We start from the raw sequence: 27972 nt of genomic DNA on the forward strand, positions 1-27972 counted from the left end.
ATGGGGGCTCTGTTTTCTCTGATTTCTCCCATGAAACCAACCATTCTCAGGGTGCGATGCATAAGACACTCATTTCTCCCTCGCTGAGGAGCCCTGGCTCTAAAGAGATGCGGTGAAGGCAGGAAGTCCTTCAGGGGCAGAGACTGCCACACATGGCATGGCTGCAAATTCTTCTTTGCCAAAAGGTGGGTCCGGGAGGGCTTTCAGGCCAGACTCCCACAAGGGAAAAGGTCTGTGATGAGTTATATAAAGACCTGGACTTAGACAAATGACTCTACCTTCATTCCAATACCTTCATCCTGATTTATACTTGTGTGTAATCCAATACAAAGAGCTCCAAGTCCACTGAACACGAGGCCTCCCAATAGCACTTAAAACCAAAAATATTCTTGGTAGAAAACTTTGGCGCTGCAGGACCAGGGATCATGTGAATACGTGGGGTTCTTGAGAGTTGGAGTCAGATGTACTGAAAATTCCCTCAAAATTCCATGTCAACTGAGGTACATGTCTGTGTGTGTGCACATGAGTGTGCAAGTGCCTTATATGTATTTTTTTCTGAAGGAAGTTTCTACCAATTTCTAATATTCATCCAGGAAGAAATCTGTGCCCTTAAATGGAAACAAATCACTTCCTCCTGCATATGTTTCTTCAAAGAAATATCTCCTAAGCAGATGCCTCATCCTTGGTCCATGCGTGTTCCAGAGACTCAAGTTCACTGCCATCTACTTCTGTCTGTAGCCATGAGGAGGCATCCAGCCTCATCCCAGGGGTGAGCAATGAGCTTAGTCACCTCAGAGACACTGGCACAGCAAGGCCCTCACAACACCCATTGTCTCCTAGAAACTGGGGTGCTAAGTGTCACCAAGAGCACGGAGAGTAATTATTTCGTGAAATCCAACCCATATTTCACATTTTCCACCAAGAATGCAATGTGACGCCCAAAGCAGCACTGGCTAGAGATAAAATATGAAAATGAAATGGAGACACACGCCTATTGCCAAGATGCTGGATCTGTTTTCTTCTTCCCAAGCACTCAAACCTGGGTTTCATAGCTGATGCCTGGGATGAACAATAGCTATCGGAATCGTGGCCATATGTTTTGTGCGAGTTTAACAAAGCACAGGCAAGGTTTAATTGGCCCGCTGAATGGTGTCTTTGAGAGCCTTTCATTTTCCTATAAGAACAGTAAATGCCAACGAGACAGACATCCCTGCTCCTCTCAGCTGTTTACAGTTCAAAGAAGTAAACATGACACGCCTGGCATGCAGCAACATCTAATTGGAGTTTGTGCAAATGTTAGAGGAGAAAAAGAGAGGGGTGGTATAAAAAAGCACCCTCAAATTTGCCTGATACCTTGAAGCCTGATCCTGCTTCTACTGTGGCTGGATATGCCATTGCTGTCTTGAGGTATGGAACAGGATGGGATTTGTCAATGTGTTTACTTCCTAATGGCTTTGAGATAGAGTTCTGGAGGCATATTCATCTTGCAGACAGATGACAGGCATGCCATTTGTCAAGCTGGATGTCGAATACATTAAATGGAATTCTTGTGTCTCCTAATATCCCCCTAAGGGGACCATCGCACTAACTTGGGCAGGGCTTACAAGGGTTCACCTCCTCTGTGGCCAATTTAATTGCTCCCTTTCCTGTGCAGGCCAAAGAGTGTCACAGTTGCTGGCTGTTGTGTCTGCCATCCCGATGGGCTGGGATCCTGCTGGGCAGAGACTATGTCTTATTTATCTTTGGATCTCCAGTCACTTGGAATGCCCTGTAACCAGCAAGAATCTGTGCCATGACCGTAGGGATTCATTTAATGGGAGCCAAGCGTTAGACCAGACTCCCACCCAGATTCTAACCATGTTCCGCAGTGTGCCAGCAGATCACACTGCCTTGCTTTTTGTGTCCCTAGGGATGAACGGAAGAACCACATACTCCCTGCTGCCCCCAAGTCCCAGAAGGAGGAGAGGCCTTGGCCTGACATTTTTCAGTCCCTTACTGGGTAAAGAATGTTACTAAAAAACAAAAACAAAAAAAACAGACATATCCTGTGACAGAATCCATCATAGGCACAGTGTCTTTTTTACCTCAGGAAGGTCTTGGCACCTGTAGGCCAGTTTCTGTGCACAGGTGAATAAACCTACCCAAGAAGGTGGAGGGACTTGCCCGACTGATGGCGCTTGTTGCTCTTCAGGCCTCCCGTGTCCCGAGGAGGAACACAGAGGCTCAGTACTCGGGTGTAGACTTGATCCCACCGCATTGTGCCTAGACCTCAGTGGTTGTCTCGCTTGGCAGTGAGCCCAAGAGAGAAGGGACTACATCTTTATTGGTCAGCTGTTCATGTCCTCAATCAACATAGATGAGATTAGCCTCTAAGAGCACAGCATCGCCTTTTCCAGAGAGATGAGCACATGTCAATTCTCCTCAGACAGCACATCGGTGCCAGCCCAAAGAAACCACGCCACCCAAATCTAGCCTGGTACAATGAGGGTTTTACTGGAGCCACTTACAAGGGACAATGGAACAGCAGTGAGGAGTTACTTACAGGGACGCGGGCAACTCCCAGCTGACAACTACACCACCCAGTAGCCTCTCCCCTCCAACCACTGCTTACACGTTCTCAGGAAGGGGCGGGGCCAGGTGCAGCTTCTGCTGGTGTCGGAGATTGCTTTTATTGGTGAATGAATAAAGAACTGCTTTGAGCCTATGGCAGGGAAGAACAGAAGTAGGTGGGAAAAGCTAGACTGTATGCTGGGAGGAAGAAGTCGGAGTCAGAGAGACGCCACGGAGCCACCGCCAGAGTCAGACATGCTGAAACTTTGGCCAGTAAGCCACAGCCACGTGGCGATACACAGATTAATGGAAACGGATATAAAATATATAAGAGGCCGGGTGGTGGTGGCGCATGCCTTTAATCCCAGCACTTGGGAGGCAGAGGCAGGCGGGTCTTTGTGAGTTCGAGACCAGCCTGGTCTGCAAGAGCTAGTTCCAGGACAGGCTCCAAAACCACAGAGAAACCCTGTCTCGAAAAACAAAATAAATAAATAAACAAACAAACAAATAAATAAATAAATAAAATATATAAGAGTTAGTCAATAAGAAGCTAGAGCTAATGGGCCAAGCAGTGATTTAATTAATACAGTTTCTGTGTGGTTATTTCAGATCTATGCTAGCAGGGCAGCCAGGAACCAACAAGAGACCTCCCTCCAAAATTCTGTGAGCCTCACTCCCACGAGGGACTGTCAGTGGGCCAGTCCTCTGACAGTCAAACAGGGTAATCATGGCTGCTTTGATTCCAAGGCAGAAATGACCACAGCATTCTACAACAGCGCTGATCCCTCGCCCCTCAGTCAGAACTCTCGCGTCCAGGGAAACCCAGCAATGGATGAGGATGTCTTCCTGCTGTCTCGGATTGGCTGGAGTGTGGAGTGTGCACACTCCAACACCCATTTTCAGTGGGCTACGGAAGCCTAGTGGGGCCAAGCAGCATAGAAATCCAAATCTCCATGTCGCCAAAGAGAAGGTAGGCTTCCTGCCCCTGCCCCATCCCACCCCCACCCCCCATCCCCAGCAATATGATGCAGAGTATTGAATCTAGAATCTTGTGCATACAGGGAACCAGTTATGTGGTGGGGGTGATGGCACAGGATGGGAGGGGGATCAAGGGAGAAGGGCAATGCCAGTGGAGGTTCTTATGGGGGAAGCTGTTGGTATACTCTGCCGCTAAGTGCCTTTCATCTCTTCAAAGGTGCTGCCAAGACTACAGCACTTACAAGTGTGCTCTAAGAGCTGAGGATGTTGTAAAGTCCTTAATGGCATTAGAACAATCGCTGTGTGTTAAGTCGAGGAAGCCAAGTGTAAAAGGGCTTTACAGGACAGTCACGCTCCTGCTGCATGAGGAATAGGCAGGCTGTGGTGATGTGGGGGCATATGGGGGAGGACACAGACGAACGGGGGACAGACGCACAACACTCTTTTCCTTTTTGTCATTGTTAGTTTTCCAAAATGACACAACACAACAGACATGCATTCCATGCGCATTGAGAAAATTTAATAGAAGTTACACGTTTTAAAATGTTAAAAGACATACTCAAGTACATACATGCTCTGCCTAACACACACAGAGAGACAGACAGACAGACATACAAAGAGAGAGAGATAGGACATCGTTTGGCAGCTTTTAGTGCCTCAGAGGTCCTTCTGCCCCCACTGTATGCATGCAGAATTTTCTTTGGGGCAGCAGGTCTCTGAACCCAGAGACTCTTCTGTGCAAAAATACATGGAATCCTTGTGGGTTCCCTCTTGCCTCCTGGGAAGCAGACAGATGAGACCCAGCATCACTCTGCAAAGGGAAAGACAGGCCATGATGCGGCTGCCCGGCTCTACTCCGAAGAGCTTCTGCAGGAAGTGAACAGGGGCAAGAAGAGGCCCTTGTCATTTGGCAGTGGCACCGCCCTGCTTACTAAAGGCAGTGACCGGAGCTCTGATGACTGACTCCACTGTCAACCCTTCACAGCCTCATTTTCCACTACCCCCCACGACTGACAGCACAGACGTGTCCTTGCACAGGACAGATTCATTGCAAAGGACAGGAGGGGCAATGCAGCTGGTCAGCTAGTCGTTGGGTCTACACCAGCTCACTGCGGCACAGCCTAGGACTGAATAGTGAGAACAATAGGCAAAGCAACTCACTGTTGGGACTCCCAAGGGGACACGACAGAGCAGCAAAAAGAGAGTTCAGAATGATAAGTGGTTCATTGACGACTCTACGGAAGAACGATCTATCAGTGCAGACAGTGACGAGGCCGAAAGCACGAGCTTTAGAGAATAATGCAGTATTTACTGAACCACAGGATGGAAATTTAGAGCGGGTATGGCCAGGACACAAGGCTTTGGGGATTGTGTGAACTGGGGAGCAGTTGGTCTTTTTGGCGGAGGGAAAGAGGGCCCCAGATATCTGGAAGGACATCGAGACACCACTGCCACCTTCCTGAGCATCTGCTTCTTGTTCCTCTCTCTCTAGGCTTCTCCTTGGGTGGAGGGAGCTAAGCAGAATACCTTTTTCTCCCCTTGAGAATTCTACAGAATTAAAAACTGAGCTCTCCAGTCACTGTGAAAGATAAACAAACTGTCTTCCTGTCCTCTTTAATGTAGTTCCTCTTCCTCCCCTTGACACGTAGCTTACGCCAGGCTTGAGTTCACTCTGTAGATGAGGATGACACTGAGCTTCTGCCCCTCCTGCCTCCACTTGCTACTGAGATGGTGACTTTCGCCACCACACTGAGTTCATGAGGTGCTGGGCTAGAACTCAGGGCTTTGAGCATGCTGGGCAAGGACCCTGCCCACTGAGCTACACCCACAGCCCCTACAAGAGCCTTTTGTGTCTTTCTTAGAAAGCATCCTGTCTACCTCTAATCCATTCATGCTGAGGCTAACCACATTCTGGCTTAGTTAGCCTACGCGGGTTCTGCCACCTCTGAAGGAAGGGCGAACCACCCTTGTATACGGGCCTCACAGGCTTGCTGAGAGGCCCAGACAAGAACACACGAGTGAACAAGCCCTGAAAAAGAGCATTTGAGAAATCCTGCAGGGTCAATTTTTGTTTATCTGCTTTGAGACAGGGTCTTGCTAATGGCTGAAACGGATCTGGAACACTGTGTAGCCATAGCCCAGGCTGGGCCTTGAGGTGATTATCCCGTGTCAGTCATTTCAGAGCTGGGGTCACAGACATGTATACCTGTCTGGTTAACACTGCTGTCGACGAAAGGCTGGACGACAATTCATGACCTTCCTCAGGAGCGCAACACCTTCAGCTGTTCAGGCCTCAAGGGAAACACTAAGCCCCCTTTGTCTCAGACTCAATGCCCTTTAAAAATGGACAGAGATTTCTTATGCAATCCGTTAGGATGAGGGGGCTTCAGTTCTCTTCCTGGCTTCGGCAGGGAGGTTTGGTGTCTCGTGCTTAATCCATTCATTCTGCCTGAGCTACTTATCCCCACTACTTCCCAGTCGCTATCAAACTCACTCCACACCCACAATTTTACACCCTCAATCTATGCAGCAGAAGAATGGGGGGGGGGAGTATACTTTCTCATGAAAGAGGCACATTCTATAACACAATTCAGTTTTTATTATCATCATCATTATGAAGAGCTAAGTCCACAGTCCAGTTTCCAGGCAACGTAAGAGCAGATGCTTTGTATGTAGGACACCTGCGTACAATGCAGTAGCATGGGGCTTTTTCGGTTTTGTTTTGTTTTTCTTCTGGACCTCTGTTAAAAGGCAACCACGCAGTTCAAAACTGCGGTCACAACAATGCAATCTTCAAGCAATTAAGGCCATTGGATTATCGAGCCGGCAGATTCACTGAAAAGAAAAAAAAATTACCCAGAGTGAAGCCACCTGCTGGGTGAAAGTCCAATTCAGCCTGTGTGACTTGGGGGCCCACGCCTCAGCAAGTGGCAGGGGCAGGGATCACTCCAGCATGTGCTGGAGCAGCGAGGGGTCGGCCTCCACAGCCTGGAGGCCCTTGTGCAAACTTAGGAAGGTGGCCTGCTTCCCGTAGCGCTGGCGCCAGCGGACAAACGCCTCCACCACCTGCGACTGCACGTTGTGGGGGTGGTTGGCCTTGCAGCGGTAGATGTCGGTCTGGGACAGTCCCAGAGACAGCACCATGGGTTCCCACTCCGGGCCTAGCTTCTGGGCCAGCTGGTTGATCTGCCGGTCTGACGGGGAGCTGTTGAGGATGTGTGAAGGGATTCCCGCCGTCCAGTCACCTGAGGAGGAAGGGACAGGGAGGTGAATAAGACCTGCAAGCACCTCAGATGGGGAAGGCTTGGGATGGAGGAGATGGGCAGATAGGCAGCTACTCCTGGTCTTCCGGTACTGCTTGGTGCAGTGGGCTGAAAGTGCCGTTTAGCATCCCTGAAAGTGTTCGCTGCAGAAGATCCCAGAAAAGCTGCAGAGCAGAGAAATCCACGGATGGCCACTTATTTCCACTTCCTTGTGTATACACACAAACACGGATCATGCCCACGGACAGGCTGTTTTGTTCACAAGCTTTTTTTGATTCCCATCTCTTGTCAGAAGCCATACCAGGAGCTTTGGCTGAAGGCCACACTTCCCTGAGGGCCGGGGGTGATGGTCCAAGCTGCAAGTGCTGCTCCCCCTGCAGGAGGAGCTCCATTGGGGTGGGGGGTCAAGGCCAAAGCAGCAACTCCTCTCCCCTGCACCAGGAGAAAGTGTCCCCTCCCCACCCCCAACCCCGCTATGAAAAAATAAGCTATAGAGACAAGAGTTGACGGGAGAGGAGAGCAGAGGCCATTTGAGTGGTCTCACCATCCCAGTCATAGAGAGGGCTCGGAGAGCCTGACCTTACACCTCCTAAACAGGATTCCAATCCTGTAGACCAAAGTTTCTATCCCACCAGAGGCCCGGCTCCTTTAAGAGAGAAAAGAAGTGAGGAGAAATGAAGGCCAAAATGCTTCTCAGATCAGCGAATAAAATACAGTGTAACACAGAAGTGGATGACCGTGGAGAATAGAACAGGCTTGGGTAGAGCGGGAAGAGAGGAAGGAAGAGAGGGGGAGGAAGGGAGAAGGGCAGACCAAGAAGACCCACACCACCGAGCAGTCATCTTGTGTCTCTCCTGGCAAGGACCACGTGGGATGTTATCTATAGTGGGTGGGCTGGGTTGGGGACGTTTCAGCTGGCAAGTGGCCACCTCTAAGGATCTGTGTGAACTCCGGTCCTTGAAAACAAAGACTGCGGAAACATCTTTTGGCTGAGGAACTGACTTCTGGGAGAGGAAAGCGAAGCACCTTGAAAAGCAAACCAATTAGAAACCTTCATTGTGACAGACAGTCACAAAGAACACCCTGCGTTCCCAGAGAGACAGATCAAACCGGCTATTTGAGCTTCCTGAAGCCAATTTCCAGGATGATGATGGGACAGTCTACTCCAAAGATGAAGGTCACGCTGCAAAACACAAACGCACCCTACTTACTGTGATGGGAAACTTGATGTAACTGTCAAGTCTGGGAAGGCCAACAACGAGACAGCCAGCAACAATTGAGTTCTCACTGAATGAGCTGGGCAGGAGGTGGGGTGGACACCCTCTGGGTCTGGGGTTAGTGGGCTTGCACAACCAGTTAGCTTGGCTAAGTCACTTTGCGCTTCCCAGACTGTTCTTTTATAAAAGATAAAACCAGATGGTGCCCAAGGCGTCATTAGGTGCAATGTGGTACTATCTCTCAGAAGCGACTCAATTATTTTTCACAGACCTGTGATTTGGGGTTCTCATTAAATCAACCACTGACCATTTACCTCTCTATCCCTTTGCATGTCTGTTAAAGCAGAAGCAGGCCTGCAAGCTTTTGAGAATGAATTTCAGTTAATTATTTTTGTTTTGTCAAGACACCATGCCTTCTGAAGAGAAAAATAAAAGCGAAAAGAATATTTGGTACAATAGTTTTGTTTTTTTTTTTCCAAAACTATATAAAACATTTTAGAAGTTCTTGTGAAGCCACTTCTTCCACAGCCTCACAGGGACCTGCCTGACACAGGTCTGGCTGTGTGTTGTTTATCCTTCCCTGAACTTTGTCCTCTGTCCACCGCTTTACGGCAGCTGTCCCCCCTCTGTGGGACACAGCTTTAGTCAAGTGCAAGTCTCAGCAAGCCATTCTACCTGCCCATTCTCAAATTCAATCCCCACTTACTCTGATCCCTTTGTCTACCTATGACCTTCAACCTCTCATCCCCTACCTGTGTGTTACTGCTGCTTCCTCCTCCCGGGTCCTGCTTACTGTCCCTGACAACACAGTCAACGCCTCACCACCAGAGAGCTCTGCCCATTGCCTACTGATACACCCAGGTACTCAGAGCAAGGCTTGGCATACAGCAGTCCTTCCCTTGATGATTCAGGATAAGGGAGAAAATACAAAGGGTGATCTACCTCAATTACAACCCTCCTTTAGCTCCACTCTCTACGGTACAGCTACAGTCCTACTGAGTGCACACATTCATGCACTTAGCAAACAAAAAAAGGGGGGGTCTGTTGAATACTCCAGAAGGGAGAGAAGTGAATGGCAACAACAGATCTACCACAGAAACAACTAGAAAAATACAAACCCCAAAGCCCACACAGAAAGTTCTTTACCCCCTCTTGGTTTTATAAGGAGAAAAAACAGCATTTATTACTTTGAAAAAAAGTTTACTTAAAATTCAGAATTCTTTTCTCAATTTTCTCTTGTTCTGGGTGTGCCGGCTAGTTTTATGTCAACTTGACACAAGCTAAAGTCATCTGAGACGAGGGAGTCTCAATTGAGAAAATGTCTTCATAAGGTTGGGCTGCAGGCAAACCTATAGGGCATTTCTTACTTAGTGATTGATGGCTGAGGGCCCAACCCATTGTGCTGGGACCTGGATTCTACAAGGAAGCCAACTGAGTAAGCCATGAGGAACAAGCAAGCCAGTAAGCAACACTGCTCCATGGCCCCTGCATCCAGGTTCCTCTCCTGTTTGAGTTCCTGTCCTGACTTCCTCGATGATGAACAGGGATATGGACGTGTAAGCCAAATAAACCCTCCCCTCCCCAGCTTGCTTTTGGTCATGGTGATTCATTGTAGCAATAGTAACCCAAACTAAGGCACTTGGTAAGTTTGGGAAAGTTAAATGTGATTTTTAAACTTTAAAAATAGCATCTTTTATAGTCTATAACTACATCTCCCACAGTCTGTAACTACATCCCCCATAGTCTGTAACTAGTTTCTGTAGTCTGTAACTATGTCTCCCGTAGTCTGTAACTACAGCTCCTGGGTGTTCTTCTATTGGAAGCCCCCCTTCTCTTTATCCATCTACCCACCCATCTACCACAGTTCCATGCTTAGACAGATATTCCCTTAATGATCATGATACTTCGTGAGGTTTTTTTTTTTTTCCTTTTCCTTTTAGATGTGGCTTGGATTCCACCAAAGCACATGCAGAATTTTTATGGTAAAGTCACGAGAAACTGAACGAATGAGAAACAGCGCTGGTCTTCTAGTATCCGGTCTTGAGACCACTGGATTTTCACCTCACTCTAGAGAAGGAGATGGAGAAACTTGCCCTGATCGCTACACACTGCTTGAAGCGGCATCCAGGGAGGACTGATTTCTGGGGCAGCTGCAATGAATTCGAGAATTGCAGGCCTCAAGTCTCACGTGACGTGTGACTGGCCTGAAAAGGCGCAGGACATGCTGTCGCCCAGGAGAGCGAAGCAAACTGGAGCAAACCACTTGGCTGTGGAATTCTGTGGCTCTTGGTAGGCTTGTACTTTTCTAGACTTTGCAGTGTCTCGATGGTGTGAGCAAAGTGACGTCAGTGATATTTTTGTCACTCGTGGGTACACAGCTCACTTCATGTAAAATGCAAGGACTTCATGTAAAATGCAAGGACTACATACGTTAATCATGCAAATTCTCACAGCTAGGCACGTATGAGGCACTGACGAGAGACCACCAGGCGAATCGAGCCAATGATGAAAATTGCTTAGGGACCGTCTTAAGTGGCTTGAACACCACTGTTTAGCCAAATTCGTGTATCACGGCGAAGCTGAAATAAGAGAACTGAAGCCATTTGCTTACTCCAGCCATAAGTTTGGTCACTGAGTCATGTGCTGTCCTGTCCTAACAGGCACCCATGCCTATGACAGCTGCAGGAAGCAGCCCAGGTCACAATTCTGGTGCACATTCTGCAGATCTCAGAAAGAATGCATGCGCAACAGTGACTACTGTTAATTCCCTTAATAGTCATGAAAATGGGAATTTCTCCCGGCCTCCTTCCCTCCCTCTCTCCCTCTCGTATATATGTATATAAACATATACACACATATAGATATGTATATATGTTTTAGTGTTTTTTATTTATTTATTTTTTTGGTTTTTCGAGACAGGGTTTCTCTATGGTTTTGGAGCCTGTCCTGGAACTAGCTCTTGTAGACCGGGCTGGTCTCGAACTCACAGAGATCCGCCTGCCTTCTGCCTCCCGAGTGCTGGGATTAAAGGCGTGTGCCACCACCGCCCGGCTTGTTTTAGTGTTTTTGAGACACAGTTTCTCTGTGTAGCCCTGGCTGTCTTAGAACTTGCTCTGGAGACTAAGCTGGCCTCGATCTAAGAGGTCCGCCTGCCTCTGCCTCCCAAGTGCTGGGATTAAGGCGTGCACCATCACCATCACCCGCCCTTTTTCTATACTTTTAACCAAGAATTTACCTCGAAAGATATGGATGTATTATAAGCAAGTGCATAAATGTGAGAAGAGTTTAACAGAAAAAAGAAACCACCTTCGCAATATGTTGCCCTGCTTTATTTTAATCGTGTTTTAGTAACTGAGAAATTGATTTTGCATCCTAGTAATTGATAGCAGGCAGGTTTGCCTAGCCCTGCTCTAATGTATGTTCGGGGGGCTGGGGAGAGGGTAGGGTCCGAAGCTCACGCATCATTAGCCGATTTGGGAGGGGGGGAGGTGCCACCAAGATGCTTTGCTTTGCCAAACCTGAGACCACCCCCCCACCCCAACTAGAGCAGGAGTCCTAGGGCCTAGGAGAGGAATGGCTTCCTAGCCAAATGTTTTCTGGCATATGGTGAGTACTCAATAAGCAATTGTTGAAATGGGTGTTTAGTCTTACTGCAACTTGATGTGCCATGTTTTGTCAATACTCAATGGGAGACCTGCCCTTTCCTAACCAGAAATGGAGGAGAATGGATTGGGGCGTGGGAACAGTTGGGGGTATTGGAGAGAGACCAGGAGGAGAGGGATGGGAAACTGTGGCCAGGATGTAAAATAAGTAAATAAATACATTTATTAAATAAACAAACAAACAAAGGAAGAAACCCTTTAAGGAACTGATGTAAGAGCTGGCCCTGCGAGCATATAAAAAGAGTTCATCCATCAGAGGCTGCCAGGAGTCAATGGATGAAATCCAGCCACATATGAGTTCTGTTTGGACTATGCAGTTCAGTTACAGAGAATCTGATAGGAAACTCATAAAATCCAGTATTTGCGGCTTTGCTTGTCAGCTCCCTGATGTCATCTGCATAATATTTTCTGGAACCATGAAAGACCAAATGAAAGGAAGAGGCCTTCAGGTCAGATCCAGCTTGAGTCACGTGTCCTAAGTGTGTGGTATAAGACACGCCACTTTAAAAGTAGACAGAAGTTTAGACCTGAGACTTCAGTGACAAAGATACAGGAGAGAGAACAGATATACAAAAAGGCACTGTGAATCAGTCACTAGGGAAGCTCAAATGCCACTCAACTCAGATGAACACTGAAGGCAAAGAAGGGAGGATATTGCAAGATGCTGCTTGCACGAGCGTCTGATATGGCCACATCCACAGAGGTGGAGTCATGTTTGCTGGGAGCAGGGGGAGGGAAAGGGAATGACTTTGGAAGGTACAGTCTCACCTACGTGAGATGAATGGGTCCCTCACATCTGTCATACAGCACTGTGTCTAGTTAATGATGACATACTGTGTTGTTTCATGCTGTGTCCACAGTCCAATGGGGGAAAAAAAGTTGAAATTAAGGAGAACTCTATACAATGTTAGCAGGGTCATGGAGCAACTGAACTCTCTCACCCGCTGCCGGGGGATCATCACATGGGAAGGGTACTCTGAAAACAGCCTGACAGGCTTTTAGCAAGTTAAATATAGAGCGAGCCTTTGTTCTTCCAACCTCACTTTTAGGCATTTGCGACAGAGACAGGTGACCTCTATCCACACAGGGACACGCACATGGGTGTTCTCAGCAGCTTCATTCGTAACAGCTGCAGCGTGATTTACAAGGCTCTCAACGTGTGATTGAGGAAACAATGTATGGGATATCTGTGCAGCGGGCTACGGCCGTCTAACAAAACGATGACATACTACACATGCGTCAGCCTGGATGAATCTAAAAATAATTATGCCGAATGAAAGGCAGAAAAGAGAGGAAGAAGGTGGGGGGTGGGGACTATAGGACTCCATAGATGTGAACCTAGAAAACAAAACTCATGAATAACAAGAGAAAGCCAATCCATGTTTTACCAGGCCTAGGGAATTACAAAGGACCATGAGAAAAGTTTTCAAATATATATGCATATTTATATATACATACATATCATTATCCCACTGTGGAGATGGTGTATACATGTGTCAAAAACTTGTCAATCCCACTATTTTTACCCCGGCTGGCTGCAGACCTGCTTGGTGGCTGAGGTTGGCCCTGAACTCTGGCTCCTTCTGTGCTGGGTTCTAGGTATACACCACCCTATCCTGCATAGCTTATTGAACCTTACAGTTTATTTCATGCCGATTATACTTCAAAGAAGTTGACTTGCTCCCTCTAGAGCACCCAAACGTGTCATTTCTGTCTTGGCCCCAACCCCGCATCACTGTGTTTGAGCCTCCTCCCCAGACTCTCCCACGGCGGTACATCCTGGCCCCACCACGTCTTCACCCATGGGTGTGATTCCCATCTAGTTATCTTTGTAGATTGTGTTCGCCCAACTTCCACTGCCCTTCTGTTTCGGACTGGAAGAAATGTGAGTTGGCCCCGGCTTAACCTCCGTCTTGCCCCCATACCTGACAGCTTGTTGCGTGTGGGGGGGTGCTCAGAGGTCTGGGGAGCCTCTGGCCCAACTCTCTGGCTGACAGAAGGAGTAGCCACTCTGGGATCATGCGCCCCAGTGAGGCCACTGCTGGTACTCACAAGCAACACGCATGCGCTCCAGTGAAGCCGCTGTTGGTACTCACGAGCAACTTGCACTCGGGGGAGGGGGAGGCTGTGGGCCATGCCTTCCAGTCCCATCCCTTTCCACCCATGGGGATCACTCAGAATCAAGCAAGACAGAACCTTCTTTTTTTGCATAGTTCTAAAACATTCCACTTGAAAGGTATCTTTCAAAGCAGCGGAAACGTACCCAGAGGCTTCTGGAGGCAGCGGGTACAGCTTTGAAAAATGTCGAAAGTATTAAAGATTTAGAAGAACCGTAAATCACAGTGAACCCTGATTCTGGACATCTCTCAGAGGTTTCTAGAGGCTGCAGCGCTTTCAAATAATATCATGTGCTTTGGCTTCAGCCTTGGCCACGTTCCCCTTAGAACAACAAAAAGAACCATGCCAGCTATTAAAAGGCGGTCTTGTTACATAATGCAGTTAATCGCACATACACTTCCCCGTGGGACTTAACCCAAGTTTCACAGTGGTCTACTTTATTTAGTATTGATAGTTTTATTCGTTTCTTATTAAAGAGATCTTTCCACAAAATTGACTGTTGCCTCAGCCTTGGCTTAAGAAAAAAGACCGTCTGAATTGGTGATGTGAGTGACAGATGGGCCCCTGGTACGAAGAATGTGGCCGACATTCCTCACGGAGGCAGGTGTCCACATGTTGGTAAGTTCTTCAGATTCTGCTGAAGACACTGCTGCTGTCCTCGGGCATCTTGCAGGCAGAACACAGAATCAGAGCTCTGTAACGACTCGCCCGGTTCTGGGGTTGCTCCTGTCGTGTTTGCTCATTTCCAACGGCCCATGCTTTCATGAACGGAACAACCAGAACCATGAAGGAGGCGGAAGAAGAAAGCAGAGGGAACACGGCACTCATGTGCCTCCCCCTCTGGGGATGGGGTCCCTGGCGTCCTGGCATTGAAGGGTCTGCCCTGTACTGCGGCTTTTTCTGAGAAAGAGCTGTGCGAAACAGGTCCTTGACACCCGGTAGCTCCTTATCCTAGGCTAGCCAGACCCACAATTCCCTCCTTGCGGGAGATAAGGAAAGGGAAGCAAAATGAAGTAATTTCCTTCATGACTGGGTAGACTAATACAGAAGCTGCTGTGCTCCAAGTCTAGGAACGAGTCCTGGTACGGTCCCTTCTGGTCCCCGAGAGCTCTGATTCAAGTGTGTTCTCTGTTCGTATCATTTTTAATGAGGATGAGGGGAGACAAAGAAATACTTGTGCTTCCAGAGGCACTGGCAGAAGACAGGTACCATCAGCTTCTCAAACAGGAGCAGTTTGTATCAGGAGACACTGAATGACATGCCCCAAATACTAACTACTGAGTGCCTGAGACCCATTTAAATCCCACTCTGGCTGGCGGGAGGCCTGGGTTCTTTCAGACAGGCTGCTAAGATGCTGATGAGATATAGCTGAATGTCACCCACAAATCCCAAGAGAAAAAAAGAATGACCAGAAAGTCATTGTGACTATTTGAGTGCAATTCTTAAATGGTGGACACACACCCACACACACCCACACACACACACCCCTATTGGATGGCTAACCCGAAAACTCTGGAAGAGAATGCTACATGGCCTGAAGGGAGAAGTTGATTCTTACACACTTCCATAATTCATGCTGCAGCCATAGAATCCCAGAGGAAAACCATTCCTGTCACGGAGTTAGGGGTGGACCAACGCTAACAAACAATACTGACAACAGGAACATACTTCGCAGGACTGACTTAGGAGAAGCCCCTTGGGAAGACATGTCTGGTAAACATCTACTTGGAGAGACAATGTGAACAGTGATTGACCCAAAGAAGAGTGGTCCAAAGAGACACCTAAAATGCTCGCTCCTGTCTTTCCAGTGTGCTTCATTGTGTTCAGTGGCATCTTCTGCCTCCTACAGGTCAGTGGCATCCGCCTGGCTGCAGAGGAAGTGGACGGAGCTGAGAGCACCTTGCTTTTGGTGAATGAGTGGGAGCTTTTAGGAAGACTGCTCAGCAGGGGCTGGGCCATGGATATGGCTCTCACATCCTCCCACACGGCCCATGGCTTCTGAGCATTCTGCTTTATCACGCAGCAGAATGAGATCCACTCAGTAGAAAGCATATTTCAGGTTTAGAATGTGGATCTTTTCTAGTTACTTGCGGCACGTTTCTCTCTTGAGGTGCTGGGCAGTGGGGCTGGGCTGCAGCTACCAGCCGTGGGAAACCCGGTCCTCAACCGCGCTACTAAGCAGCGGTGCTCAGTAGGGTAGAAACGTTAAAATGCATTTGTGGCTTAGGATATTTTCAGGTTAGGGTAGCTTTGCCAGGCTGTGGATAATGGATCCTGAACACATGAATAGTATGGCTTTAAAGAATGCGTGGGTGCAGATGAAGACCTAACCCACTGTGAGCTGAGCACGATCAGTTCCACAGAGGTAATTAACACAAACTCTGAAAAACACAGGCTTCAAAGTAATATTTTCTCTCCTTCCTTCCTTCCTTCCTCCCTTCTTCCTCCCTTCTTCCTTCCTCCCTTCCTCCCTCCCTCCCTCCCTCCCTCCCTCCCTCCTTCCTTCCTTCCTTCCTTCTTTTGAGGTTATACAGGGTTTCTCTGTATAACCTCCTTGCCTGTTGTGGAACTCACTGTGTAGACCAGGCTGGCCTCAAACTCAGAGATCCACCTGCCTCTGCCTCCTGAGTGCTGAGGTTAAAGGCTGGGCCAAAGTATTATTTTCAATTTCCTCCCCCAGCATGAAGGTGCTAGAAGAAGAGAAAGAGGAGGAGGAGGAGGAGGAGGAGGAGGAGGAGGAGGAGGAGGAGGAGGAGGAGGAGGAGGAGGAGGAGGAAGAAGAAGAAGAAACAAAACAGAAAATCCCTTGTCATATGCTTTTAGTCCGTTTCCTGGTGGGATTCTGGGCGGATGTCCCAAAGACCACAGAGGCAGCTTTTATGGTTAGAAAATGGAAGTGCTGTCTGGCGGACTTAGGAAACCAGAGGGATGGGCGAACGACAGCTTGTCTACATGGGTCCCATCCGCTTTGGGTTTCGTGTTTTCCACAGTCAATTACTGGAAGCATTTGAGAGTGTGCTGCGGCCCTGGACACGAGGAGGGGGTGTGTCCTAACTGTAGCCTGGAGGTGAAATGGGGGTGAGCGGGAGGGAGGTGAGTGAATGCAGCCACCGAGGACTCCAAGGAGAGTTTCCAGGAAGCAGCAATGCAGAGCGTCGCAAACACAACCCAAGCACGCACTCGACTGGAGCCAGTGTTTTGGAACACGGTACAAACAACAACTTTCCACTCAGTGGGGAAATGCCACGGCTTTCATTACTGTGTCAGCTGGGGTCACAGTGTCCTCCAGAGCTCGGCAGTTCCACTGCGGTGGCAGGGTTGCTCTCAAACTGCTTTGACGATGGACACTCAGCTGTTTGTTAAGTGCCCAGATGCTGCCGCTGGCTTTTTCCAGCCTGGGCTCTTAGAGCCAGGCTGTTCGGAAAGCCCTTCTTCTCTGTGCTCCAGCTGACTACTCCCTACTGCCCGCCCCACCTCCAGGAGCTCCTTGGAGCCTCCTCCTGCGCTCTTAGCTCAGTCATTATGGCCACTTCTGCATGAGCCACAGCCCAGCAAGGAAAAGTGCCTCCCGTCTAAAAAGACAGGCAGAGCCCAGAACAGCAATGGATTCATACTCCAAATAAACAAAGCCTGAACTGAAGAGGGATGGATAGGAGCCAACATTCTTTGGTTGAAAGAATTCAGTGGCAGAGAATTCTTAAAAAAGAAGAAGAAGAAAAACGTGCTTCCTATCTCCGCTGATCCAACCAATTAAATACATTAGCAGAAGCAATTAAAAAGTTATTATTGTCTGTCTGAGGGAAACGAGTGGAAGCGGGCGGTGTGAGTTATTATAACTCTCTCTTCGGGTATACTTTCTAAAGGGGAAAAAAACAGATAAAAATCCCTGGGATTCTAGAAATAAACGGCAACAATGAGAGCCTGTTCATCCACAGTCCCTTTCAGGGCATAAATCACTGGTCTCATTAGTCCACTGTTAGGAGGAGATGACATCCCAGCATCATAAATCTGATTTCCATATCTGAGCCATGACTCAGAAGGTTGAAAGATAACTTGATTCTACATCTAAGCCTGGTTCTGGACAACATATTTCTCTCCTCCCGCTCTTTTCCTGACCCATTGATATGTGTGCATGTGTGCCTATATGTGTACCTGTGGGCGTGCGTGTTTGTGTGCATGTGTGTGTGCACGCACATGTGTGCGTAAAGCACAGGACAACGCCATGTGTTGATCCTCAGGTGCTGTCCACCTTGTTTTTGAGACATGGTCTCTCGCTAGCTGGACTTTACCAATTAGTTTAGACTGGGTAGCCAGTGAGGCCAAGGAATCTGCCTCTCTACACCTCCCCTGTGCAAGGATTGACACAAACATACGCCACCATAGCCAGCTGTTAAACCGGGGTCCTAGGAGTGAAACTCAGGTGCTCAGGCTCACAATGGTGAGCATTTTATTGACTCGGCTACCGATCCCCTTGGTTCCACGATTCTCTGGTTCCACGATTCTCTTCATGATACACTATTCTACTCACATTTACTTACTCATTTAGAGAGTCTGTGTCTTGCAAGTTCTTGGATGCACTTAACTACAAATAAAGAGTGCTTTCGGCTGGGTAGCCAGCAAGCCCCAGGAACCTGCCTATCTGCACCTCCCCCACACAAGGGTTGACTCCAAACTTACACTACCATAGTGCTGGAAATGCCGTGAAACTTCACTAGGTATTTCAGGATTCCAATGGTCAAGAACACAGAATGGCCCTCTAGAAACAGACCCCAGAAGGTGAGTGCATGTCACATACCCCCCAATACACACACAGTTTCTCTGAGAACTTGCCCCATTACTCCTTCCCTCTTCATAAATGCCCTGCCTCTCTGGGGCTTACACAGAAGCGTATGGTGGCCCAAGGGTAAAGTCTAGAGTCAATCCTGATGGGGTATCATGTAGGTGGGTCTATAAAGAAACTGCTTGGCCCAATAGGGCAGAATTTAGATAGGCGGAGCAGACAGAACAGAATGGTGGGAGGAAGAGGAAGTGAGGCAATTGCCATGCCTCTCCTCTCTGGGGCAGTCGCGATGAAGCTCCGACCCAGGATGGACGTAGGCTAGAATCTTCCCGGTAAGCGCACCTCGTGGTGCTACACAGATTATTAGAAATGGGTTAAAGCAAGATATGAGAGTTAGCCAGTAAGAGGCTAGAGCTAATGGGCCAAGCAATGTTTAAATGAATACAATTTGTGTGTTGTTATTTTGGGGCATAAGCTAGCCAGGTGGCCAGGAGCTGGGTGGCAGGAAGCGGCCCACAGCTCCCTCTACAGGGGTAGCCTTGTGTGGTGGTTTGAATGAGATATCCCACACAGGCCCATGGATTTGAACTGTTGGCCCCAGCTGGTGACACTGGAGAGGTTAGGGAATCTTTAGAAGGTGGAGCTTGGCTGGAGGAAGTGTGTCACTGGGGAGGTCTCTGAGGGTACACCCCACTCTTTCCCCGCATTGCCTGCCTCTTGCGTATGTATAAGGATGTGACCCACCAGCTTCCTGTTTCTGCTGCTATCCCATGCTCTGCCATCCCCACCATGACGGACTCTATCCCTCTGAAACTGCAAACCAAAATAAACCTTCTTCCTAACTTTGCTTTCGATCAGAGCGTTGTATCATGGCATCAGGGAATTAATGAACACATCTGTCTTTTAGCTGCAGAGCAACAATTCAGTGGGATACAAAGAGGACACAGTAGCTAGGATGGTCTGGCTCTTTGTTGAGGTTAAATTCCCCAAGGATGAACATAGCCTCCTTCACTAAAGGACCCCAGGAGGACGTTTTTCACAAGAGTTAAGGCTCTGAGTCCTATATAGGTCACTCTGGTTCCTTTTGAATGGCCAAGGCCATTGTTCATTGAGGAAAATGTTAAGCCTTCCTTTTTCTTAGCAATGACACTATCCACAGTAATTGTATCGAGGTGACAATATGGTATAGGACACAGTCACCAGAAATCCACCCTTCTGCCGCTGACTGATAGCTGTCTACACATTTATGTGCCCGTCAACAAGAAGAGAGCAGCCCAGCTTTCTCCCTTCCTTCCTACAACACCACAAGAAGAGGCTGGGGTCCAGATTTACCTTCCGGGTCATGTTCAATTCTCCCGTTTCCTCACCTTTGCTCATTTGGGCTACAGTCTCCTACAAAGCAGGGACGTTCTAGAACGCTGTCTTGGTCTTCCATTCGCTTCAAAGACAAACAAGAACAGCCAAAGGGCACGTCAGCTAGCGGGCGCGGCAGGGGGACTAGCAAACCAAGTTGTACAGAGGCCTAGGAGTCGGGAAGCCCCGTGATAGGTGAGGAGCTAGTCAGTGACCTAGAGACCGGTGTGACACCTTCTGGACTAGCCTTCTGCAGCTGTAAAATGAAAGGGCTGAACCAGCTACAGAGACCGCAAGTGCAAATATCCCCAAAGGTGTGATCGAGGCTATAAATCAGTATAAACATGATCCATGGGGCTGAGGAGACCCACAAGGACACGCCCCAGTTAGGGGTCAGCTGCTGTTCAGAAGAAATTACCTGTAGCCCTGGGCAAGGCAGGTATGTCTCTACATCACATCTTTGAGAAGAAAAGCCACAGATTTTAGGTAAAATCTTTCTGGATTTTTTTTTTTTTTTTTGAGAGATGGTTTCATTTAACCCAGGCTGGCCTTGAACTTCCTATGTACTAAGCTGGTCATGAATACTTTATCTTCCTGCCTCCACCTCCCAAGTGCCAGGATAATAGGCACGTGCCCCCGTCTTTGGCTAAAATCTCCTAGTTTTACACAGTGTTAATGAACAACAACAACAAAAGACATTTAAGAATGCTGTGTAAGCCAAGCAAAATGTATGTGTAGGCTGGCTGCAGTCCTAAGGGTTCAGTCTTTGGCCTCGGCACCAGGCCATGTCTCTAAGCTTTCTTTAAGAGCTTACATTCTGTGATCTGTCCCGGGGCATGTTTTTCCAGCAAAATCGCTGCCCTGATTAATGTCTATTTGATAATGAAGCCAGAAACGACACAGCGCAGGGCTTCAGACAGGGTGAAGCGGGGATTTGCTTTGGAGCTCAAGGGCATAGGAAACCTTGAAAGACTGGGGATGAGGTTGCGACTGGCATGGCCCAGTTTCTAGCCAGCAAAACGACTTTGACTGTACCTGGAAGAACGCGCTGGAAAGAGGCCTAGTGCATATGGCTGAGCAAAGCACCAGGATGCCGGGCAGGGACAGCGGGTGCTGCCCTATGAACCAGGGTTGCAAAGCCTCGTAGGGGGTGGAAGTAGTTTTCCTATTCTACGGTCCCTTGGAGGTTTTTCAGCCTTGAGACAGGCAGGGGAAGAACCAGAAGGATGGTTAGAAAGCCACTGTAGGGGAAAATTGATCATGGCTTTTGACCCAAGTTGGAGCAGGGGCTATGGAGAAAAGCAGACAGACTGTGGTGATATAGAGGAATGATGTCCTCTGGTGGGTTAAATATGGGCCAAGACAAGAGAGTCGTCCAAGACAGTAGGATGCCAGGCTTCTAGTGTAAGTGACTGGGTGACTGTCACGCCAGAATCGAGATGGAGAAGGCTGGGCCAGGGAGCTGGCTCAGCAGGTAGAAATGCTACCTGAGCGAGCTGGATGACCTGAGTTCAATCTCTCCCACGATGGAAGGAGAACCCCTCCCCCCCCAAAGCTGTCCTCTGACTTCTGCACGTTCAAGGTGGGACGTGCCCCCCCCACACACACACATAATAGTAATAACACAGAGAAAGCTGCATGCACGAGGGGCCGGTAGAAGTGAGATTGAAACGTGTTTGAGTAGTTCGGTGGGAGATGCCTGGGGGATGCGAAAGTCATGTGACTAGAAAGGGGCAGAACCTACATGGGTCTGGGCTACAAAACAATCCATTCAACTCTGTCATTTTCTTGGCTCGTGACTTTTCAAAGTACTTTCTGGGGACAGTAAGTACTAAAGAAGCCAAGCTGTATGTTACGGCCCAGCACTGGATTTTCTCTGGTTATCTGCTGTAACCTTCCCAGACGCAGCGATAAACACTAACACACTGTGCGTACCCTGCTAGGCCTTGTGCCGTTTGTCGTGTATAAGCCTGCTTGTCCTGTTTTCATTTCTGTTGTGTGATAAGATACCCTGGCGAAGAGAACTGAGGGAGGAAAGCTTGCTCCAGCTCTCCATCCCCGGTGATGATTCACCACTGCAGTTAGTCGTACCGGTAGATATTTGGAGCAGCTCCTCATATCACATCCACAGCCCAGAGCAGAGAGAGAAAGCCATGCTTAGCACTCAGCTAGCTTTCTCTACTCTCACGAAGTCAAGGGTCTAACACTAGGAAAGTATGCTTCCAACTATCAGGCTGGATCGCCCTACATTAACAATGCAATCGAGGTATTTCCCTGCAGACATCCCCACAGGCCAACCTGATCAAGACAACTCCTCACCGAGACTTTTCCCCCACGTGACACAAGGTCGTGCCAAGCTGGCAGTTCGAGCTAACCACTGCTGCTCAATTCTCCTAACAGCTCTCCAGACAGACACCACGCGATGGTCACTCTGCTAAGCAGGCAACGGAAGCACAGCAGTCAGTAACTAACTCGCCATGGTCAGAACTGCCTCAAGTGGACTAACCGGAAGTTGAATCCGATAACCTGGCTTCTTGGTCATGCTTTGAAACAGCACACACTGGATTCTGCTGCCTCTCCGAGCATCTCAGGTGATGCCTGCACCTCTGTTTGCTCTCCCTCTCTCATATTAAATATGCCTGTTCCTCGTCTGAACTGGTTTCTAGACTTTCTATTAAGGCTTTCCTCACATGAACTGGCTTTTGGATGACCCTCCCTCACTTTCTTTCCCCCACTCTTGAACCAGCGAAGCTTGCTGGCTCTTCTTGGTCTGTGTATTGAATGGGTCCTCTCTCCTGGACGGAGAACAGGAAGCAGGCCCTGTATTTATTCCTTCTGAATCCTTTACAGTGTTGCCAATGGTGGCACACAGAGTGCGCCCTCTTACACAGACGGGGCAGGCCAAGTGGGGATAATGGGCCTGGACACGTGGATACCATGAGTCAGCTGGGGATACACTTTTCTCTGTCACAACCCCAATTAAGGGGAAAGGCCTTATTTTGTAAAATGCTGGCCTTGTGGTGGCCAGAAATGTCAACATAATGAATTGGCTAATTGTTCCTTCTCCTTGCAGATCTTTGCCAGTTCCATCTCTAGATCACAGCGTCGGATCTGCAAGGCACCGTGCTTGGCTGTGCCCTGTGACACGACCGACCTTGCTTGATGGTGAGGCTACCTAGAAGTCGGGCCACCTCTCACCTTACTGCATTTGGGGGTACTCTAAAGCTGGGCTCCTCTCTGTGTCTGCTCTTGTCTTCTGTTCCCCAGAGCCTGGGAGGGGTCCTCCCTCCCAGATACCTGGGACCAGTTTTCTGCTATCAGCGGGTGGCTCCTGGTCCCTGTCCCAACCCCTACACACAGTCCCCTCTAGCGGATCCTTCTTCATACTCCTCACTGATAGTATTCTTCCTCACCTCCCGCCCACAAACACGCCAAGACAGAGCTGGCCGAGTAAGGGAACCCCCCCCCAAATTCAGCAAGCAGAGGCCTCCAGACCCCGTCTAGGAGAATGAGGAGGGAGAACTGCCCCGCAGACTGAAGGGAGGCTAACGTTCTGTTCAGGGCCCACTCTGTCATCTCCTCCTCACAGCTAAATACTCAAATTTCTAACAAGAACCTAACTGACTGGCCCTAGCATTTCGAGTTATAAAGATGGCCTGACTTGAGGCAGGACGTGAGCTGGAAACGCGTCGCCGAGAGCACATGAGAAAGACTAGCAATGCCAGGCTGGAGAGAGTTTGCTTGGCAAAGTGCCTGCTTTGTAGTGATGAAGGCCTCGGTTTAGTCCTCAGAACCCTTGTAAGAAAAAAAAAAAAAAAAATGTCGTGTGATGGTGCCTGCTTGTGGTTCTGCCACTAGGGAGGCAGAGACAGGTGAATCCCTGGGGCTGGGGCTCCCTAGCCAGCCAGCCAGGTCTAATTGGTAAGTTCCAGGCTGGTGAGAAAAGCAGGAAACTAAAGATGAATGTACTTCAAGAATGACACCCAAGGTTGTCTAGTCTAACACACACACACACACGCACACACGCATGCACGCGCGCGCACACACACACACCTTGTGGGGAAGGAGGGAGGGAGAAAGAGAGACACTGACTAGGAATGTTGAATAAGGCTGTATAAGCTCTCTCGAGTCAACAGCGTGTGTCAAGATACCTGAGACACTGCTTGCGGGAGAGGCCACAGAAACAAACACGAGATGAAAGAGACTTGTCTTTTGGGGTAAGGCTCTGGAGCAGACACTTGAGGCCCAGAGGCACCAGGAGTGAGCGGCAGGCGAGCTGGGGAGGCTGGGCCCTTGGCACAGGCTCCACGTTATGCGTCTGCTTCCTGCAGCAATCTACAGTCGTTCAGATGTCACAGTCGAAGCCTAATTCCTTGGAACTCTTCCAGAGGGAAAGGCAGAGGTCACTCTCAGAGCCACGGGATTCTAGGGTTCCCGAGGAGGACACGGGAAGTGCTCAGATCCCCCAAACAGGTTAAGTTACAGTCACGACGCATTCCCATTGCATAATTCCATGGGAACCCTGTGTAGTTTGGGGGCGGTGTAGACTCCAGGCCTCACTCTTCCCCCAATACTGTTTGCTTCAGAATGGGAAAGTCCAGCCAGCTCCACAGAGGGTTTGCCTTGCCTTGCCCCTCAGAGGAGTGTGTGTCCTCAGTGGGAACAACTTGCTCAGGCCAAGAAATTAGATCCTGTTTAAATGACAGTAGTTATGGGAAAACAATATGTCTTCGGCCAGGACTGAAGCCTGGCTTGTACTTCACGGCTGGCACGGCCTCAACATGGACTCAGCAGGCAGCTGAGAGACCTCTTCAGGCCACCAGCCTAGGACGACCAATCCTGCTGCCCTCGCTTGCCCTTCGCTGCCTCATCCCTCAGCCTGGGCTTTGTCTCAGAGGAATCTCCTCTGGCCCCAGTCGGTCCCTCTCCTGGGATACTAGCAGCCCAGTCTGTTCCCAGATTCCCCCAGATACCTTCTTGACTTCGCCTGGGCCCCTCTAAGCTCACCTGTCTCTCTCCACTGCTCAGCTCCACACCTTCCTCAGGCCAACGATTCCTTAAGATCCACGGAACCTAGACCAAGGACATCTCGTGATGTAAGCCTCCCTGCTGACACTTGGAGCACTGAAGGGTCCCTTGGCGTTGAGATCATCATCCATCACACAATCCAGGAACCAGAGAACTTAACTTATAATAGTGACAGGTCACACAAAAGATGGGCTCGGAGAAACAGGCATTCGAGTTTCCAGGAGGCACATACAATGTGGATGAGTGAGAATGCACAGGCACAGGTGTGTAAGAAAGGGATTGAGCAGCTAAAGGCGCCTGCCACCCAGCCTGATGACCTGAGTTCAATAGCTTGGACCCACAAGGTATTAGGTGTTGCATGAAGAGGGTGGCCCTTTGTTCGTCACAGCCGCCTGGCTAGCTTACACTTGAAATAACTACACAGAAACTGTATTAATTAAATTACTGCTTGGCCCATTAGCTCTAGTTTCTTATTGGCTAACTCTTACATCTTAATTTAACCCATTTCTATTAATCTGTGTATCGCCACGTGACTGTGGCTTACCAGCAAGATTCTAACCAGCATCCATCTCAGGCAGGAGATCCATGGCGCCTGCCACTCTGCCCTTCTTCCCAGCCTTCAGTTCTGTCTTCTCTGCCTACCTAAGTTCTGCCCTATCAGGCCAAGCAGTTTCTTTATTGATTAGCCAAGGAAAGCAACACATAAACAGAAAAAACTCCGACATCAATTAGGAGAGAGCCAGTTCCTACAGATTGCCCTCTGACCTACACACATGCACACACACGTAGTGTGTATATCACAGTTTCTGTCCCAACTTTCTCTGATTATAATTCCAGTTTTCTGGAATGAGCCAAGAGGAGCTGCCAAGAGTGAAGGTGGAGCATGTAACGTTTCATTCTAAGTGTACTGTAAATTCAGAGTCTATTTATCATATGCTCTTGACAACTTCCACATTGCTGCACTGGATTCAAGGTTTCGTTGGACGGGGTCATGTTGGAAGGTTTCTTAACATCTCAGGAGGAAGGAGACTCTGACAAGAAGCGTTCCAGTCATAAAATAGGCTGCTTTCTATCTAACTATAGACTCTTGCCCTCCATTAGGCGCTGGTGAAGTTTCCTACGCACCATTTTAATGCTTTCTAATTCCTGTATGATTTAGCAGTTCATTCAAACTTACATTGCTTGCCTTTTCTCTGCACATTAATTTGAGCCATACCAAAAAAAAAAAAAAAAAAAAAAAAAAAAAAAAAAAAAAAAAACAAGGAAACAAATGACACCCACGAAAGGTCTCTGGAACAAAAGAGGAGAGACTTCATGCAGGACACAGAAGGGTAGTGCATTTGGACCATCTTTTGATTAAAATGAGCATTTTACATAACAATGCAGGATCTGGGGAAATCAACTCAAGATGCAGTCTATTGGAAGTGCACGGAGACAAACTAAGTCCAGACCCAGACTTCACACCAACTACAAATCAACTGCCTGAATCAAAACATACGCCAGTTTCCTTTCCTTGGTTTTGGCAACAAATTATCATTAACTTGGTCTGTTGGGGGCTGCAAATCCCTGGCCCCTTTGACTTTCTTTGCCTGACTCAGACCCTTTGCCTGCTGGAGTGAATGGAGCAAAACACCTGTGCCTGCAGCTGCTCTGAGCACGAGACCTTGATGGCAGGGGCGTGGGTTCTGGTGAGGCCTGCAGCTGAAAGATCCCGAGAGCTGGGGCGTGGCTATCAGTTAAGGATCCCTGGAGCACAATAAAGTTGGCATTCTTGTATCAAGGATGACCCGTGTCCCTGTGTGTGCGTGCTTGCATGCGTGCGTGTGTGTGTGTGTGTGTGTGTGTGTGTGTAAGTCTCCAGCTTAGTTGCCGGCTCACATACCATCCTGTAGCGTACAGGCTACATTGGTCTAAGATGTGGAGCAAGGGAGAGAACACTACACCCTCTTGTACCCATCTGTCATTGTAAAGCGTAACCGGTTCTCATTTAGTAGTAGCACTATCGTTTTGAAACACAAATAGAAACTATGCTCAAATAACAATGGAATAAGAATGAAGTAAAACAAACAAAACTCACCGTTCACTGGCACCCACCGTGTGTTAGGTAAGAAGTCTATGGTATACTTATCCTATTTACTCTTTTAGAAAACTGACTTACTTATCCAGAGTATATAAAGGTCATTCTTGGTTGCACACTGTAGGGTTTTTTTTTTTTTTTTTTTGGTTTTTCGAGACAGGGTTTCTCTGTAGCTTTGGAGCCTGTTCTGGAACTCCCTTTGAAGACCAGGCTGGTCTCGAACTCACAGAGATCCGCCTGCCTCTGTCTCCCGAGTGCTGGGATTAAAGGCGTGCACCACCACCACCCGGCTTGATGAGCCTCCACACCCTTTTTAGCTGTGTTATTTATTGGGTTGTTGGCCTTTCCAGATATTTTTTTTTTTTTTTTTTTTTTTGGTTTTTTGAGACAGGGTTTCTCTGTAGCTTTGGAGCCTGTCCTGGAACTCCCTTTGTAGACAGTGTTATGTGCCTACTACAGGGTTACACAGAAAAGCTCCCCCTAAGTATCCGTGTTTCACCTAAGCATCCTTTATCCCTACCTCCACACCCCCATACCTTCCTGGACACTGGGCAACCATTAGCCTTTTTACTATTTCTGTTGTTTTGCTTTTCCCAGAACGTCAGCCACAGCTCTGGATAGGAGGTATCTCTCAGAAGGTTTATGTATGAGGGCCTGGCTTTCCATGTAACAGAATTCAGAAGTAGGGAGTTTGGGGGAAATAACTAGATTCTCTGAGCTCTAACTTCATGGATTTGTGGACTGGCGGACTCAGAATTGAACAGCACTGCCGGGAGGCCATGGGCCTATTGGCAGGAATTATGGAGCATCTATATGAAAGCTGGGTCTTGTGCTGCGTCCTTCCCAGCTGCCATGAGGTAAGCAACCTCCGCCCCATCTTCCCACTGCCATGCTACGTCAGCCTTGCCTCAGATCCAACAGCAATGGAGACAAGTGACCACGGGCT

General features: G+C 48.5%; 1 protein-coding gene and 1 long non-coding RNA gene across 8 annotated transcripts in view; one reads left to right on the forward strand and one right to left on the reverse strand.

Moving 5' to 3' along the window:
- Window positions 1–5963: 5963 nt before the first annotated feature.
- Window positions 5964–27972, reverse strand: part of Socs2 (suppressor of cytokine signaling 2) — a 229332-nt gene continuing 207323 nt past the window's right edge. For all 7 annotated transcript variants that reach the window (XM_057757951.1, XM_057757947.1, XM_057757950.1 and 4 more), the window contains one exon: window positions 5964–6773. In XM_057757951.1, the coding sequence (XP_057613934.1) occupies window positions 6472–6773 (302 nt within the window). In that variant the 3' untranslated portion in view covers window positions 5964–6471. The remainder of the gene's footprint in view (window positions 6774–27972) is intronic.
- LOC130866480 (uncharacterized) lies at window positions 18854–23110 on the forward strand. The gene is made up of 3 exons (XR_009056348.1): window positions 18854–18900; window positions 22322–22512; window positions 22995–23110. It is a non-coding gene; the product is annotated as an uncharacterized LOC130866480 (long non-coding RNA).

This window comes from Chionomys nivalis, chromosome 25 (genome assembly GCF_950005125.1).
Source record: "Chionomys nivalis chromosome 25, mChiNiv1.1, whole genome shotgun sequence".
NCBI classification, from domain to species: domain Eukaryota; kingdom Metazoa; phylum Chordata; class Mammalia; order Rodentia; family Cricetidae; genus Chionomys; species Chionomys nivalis.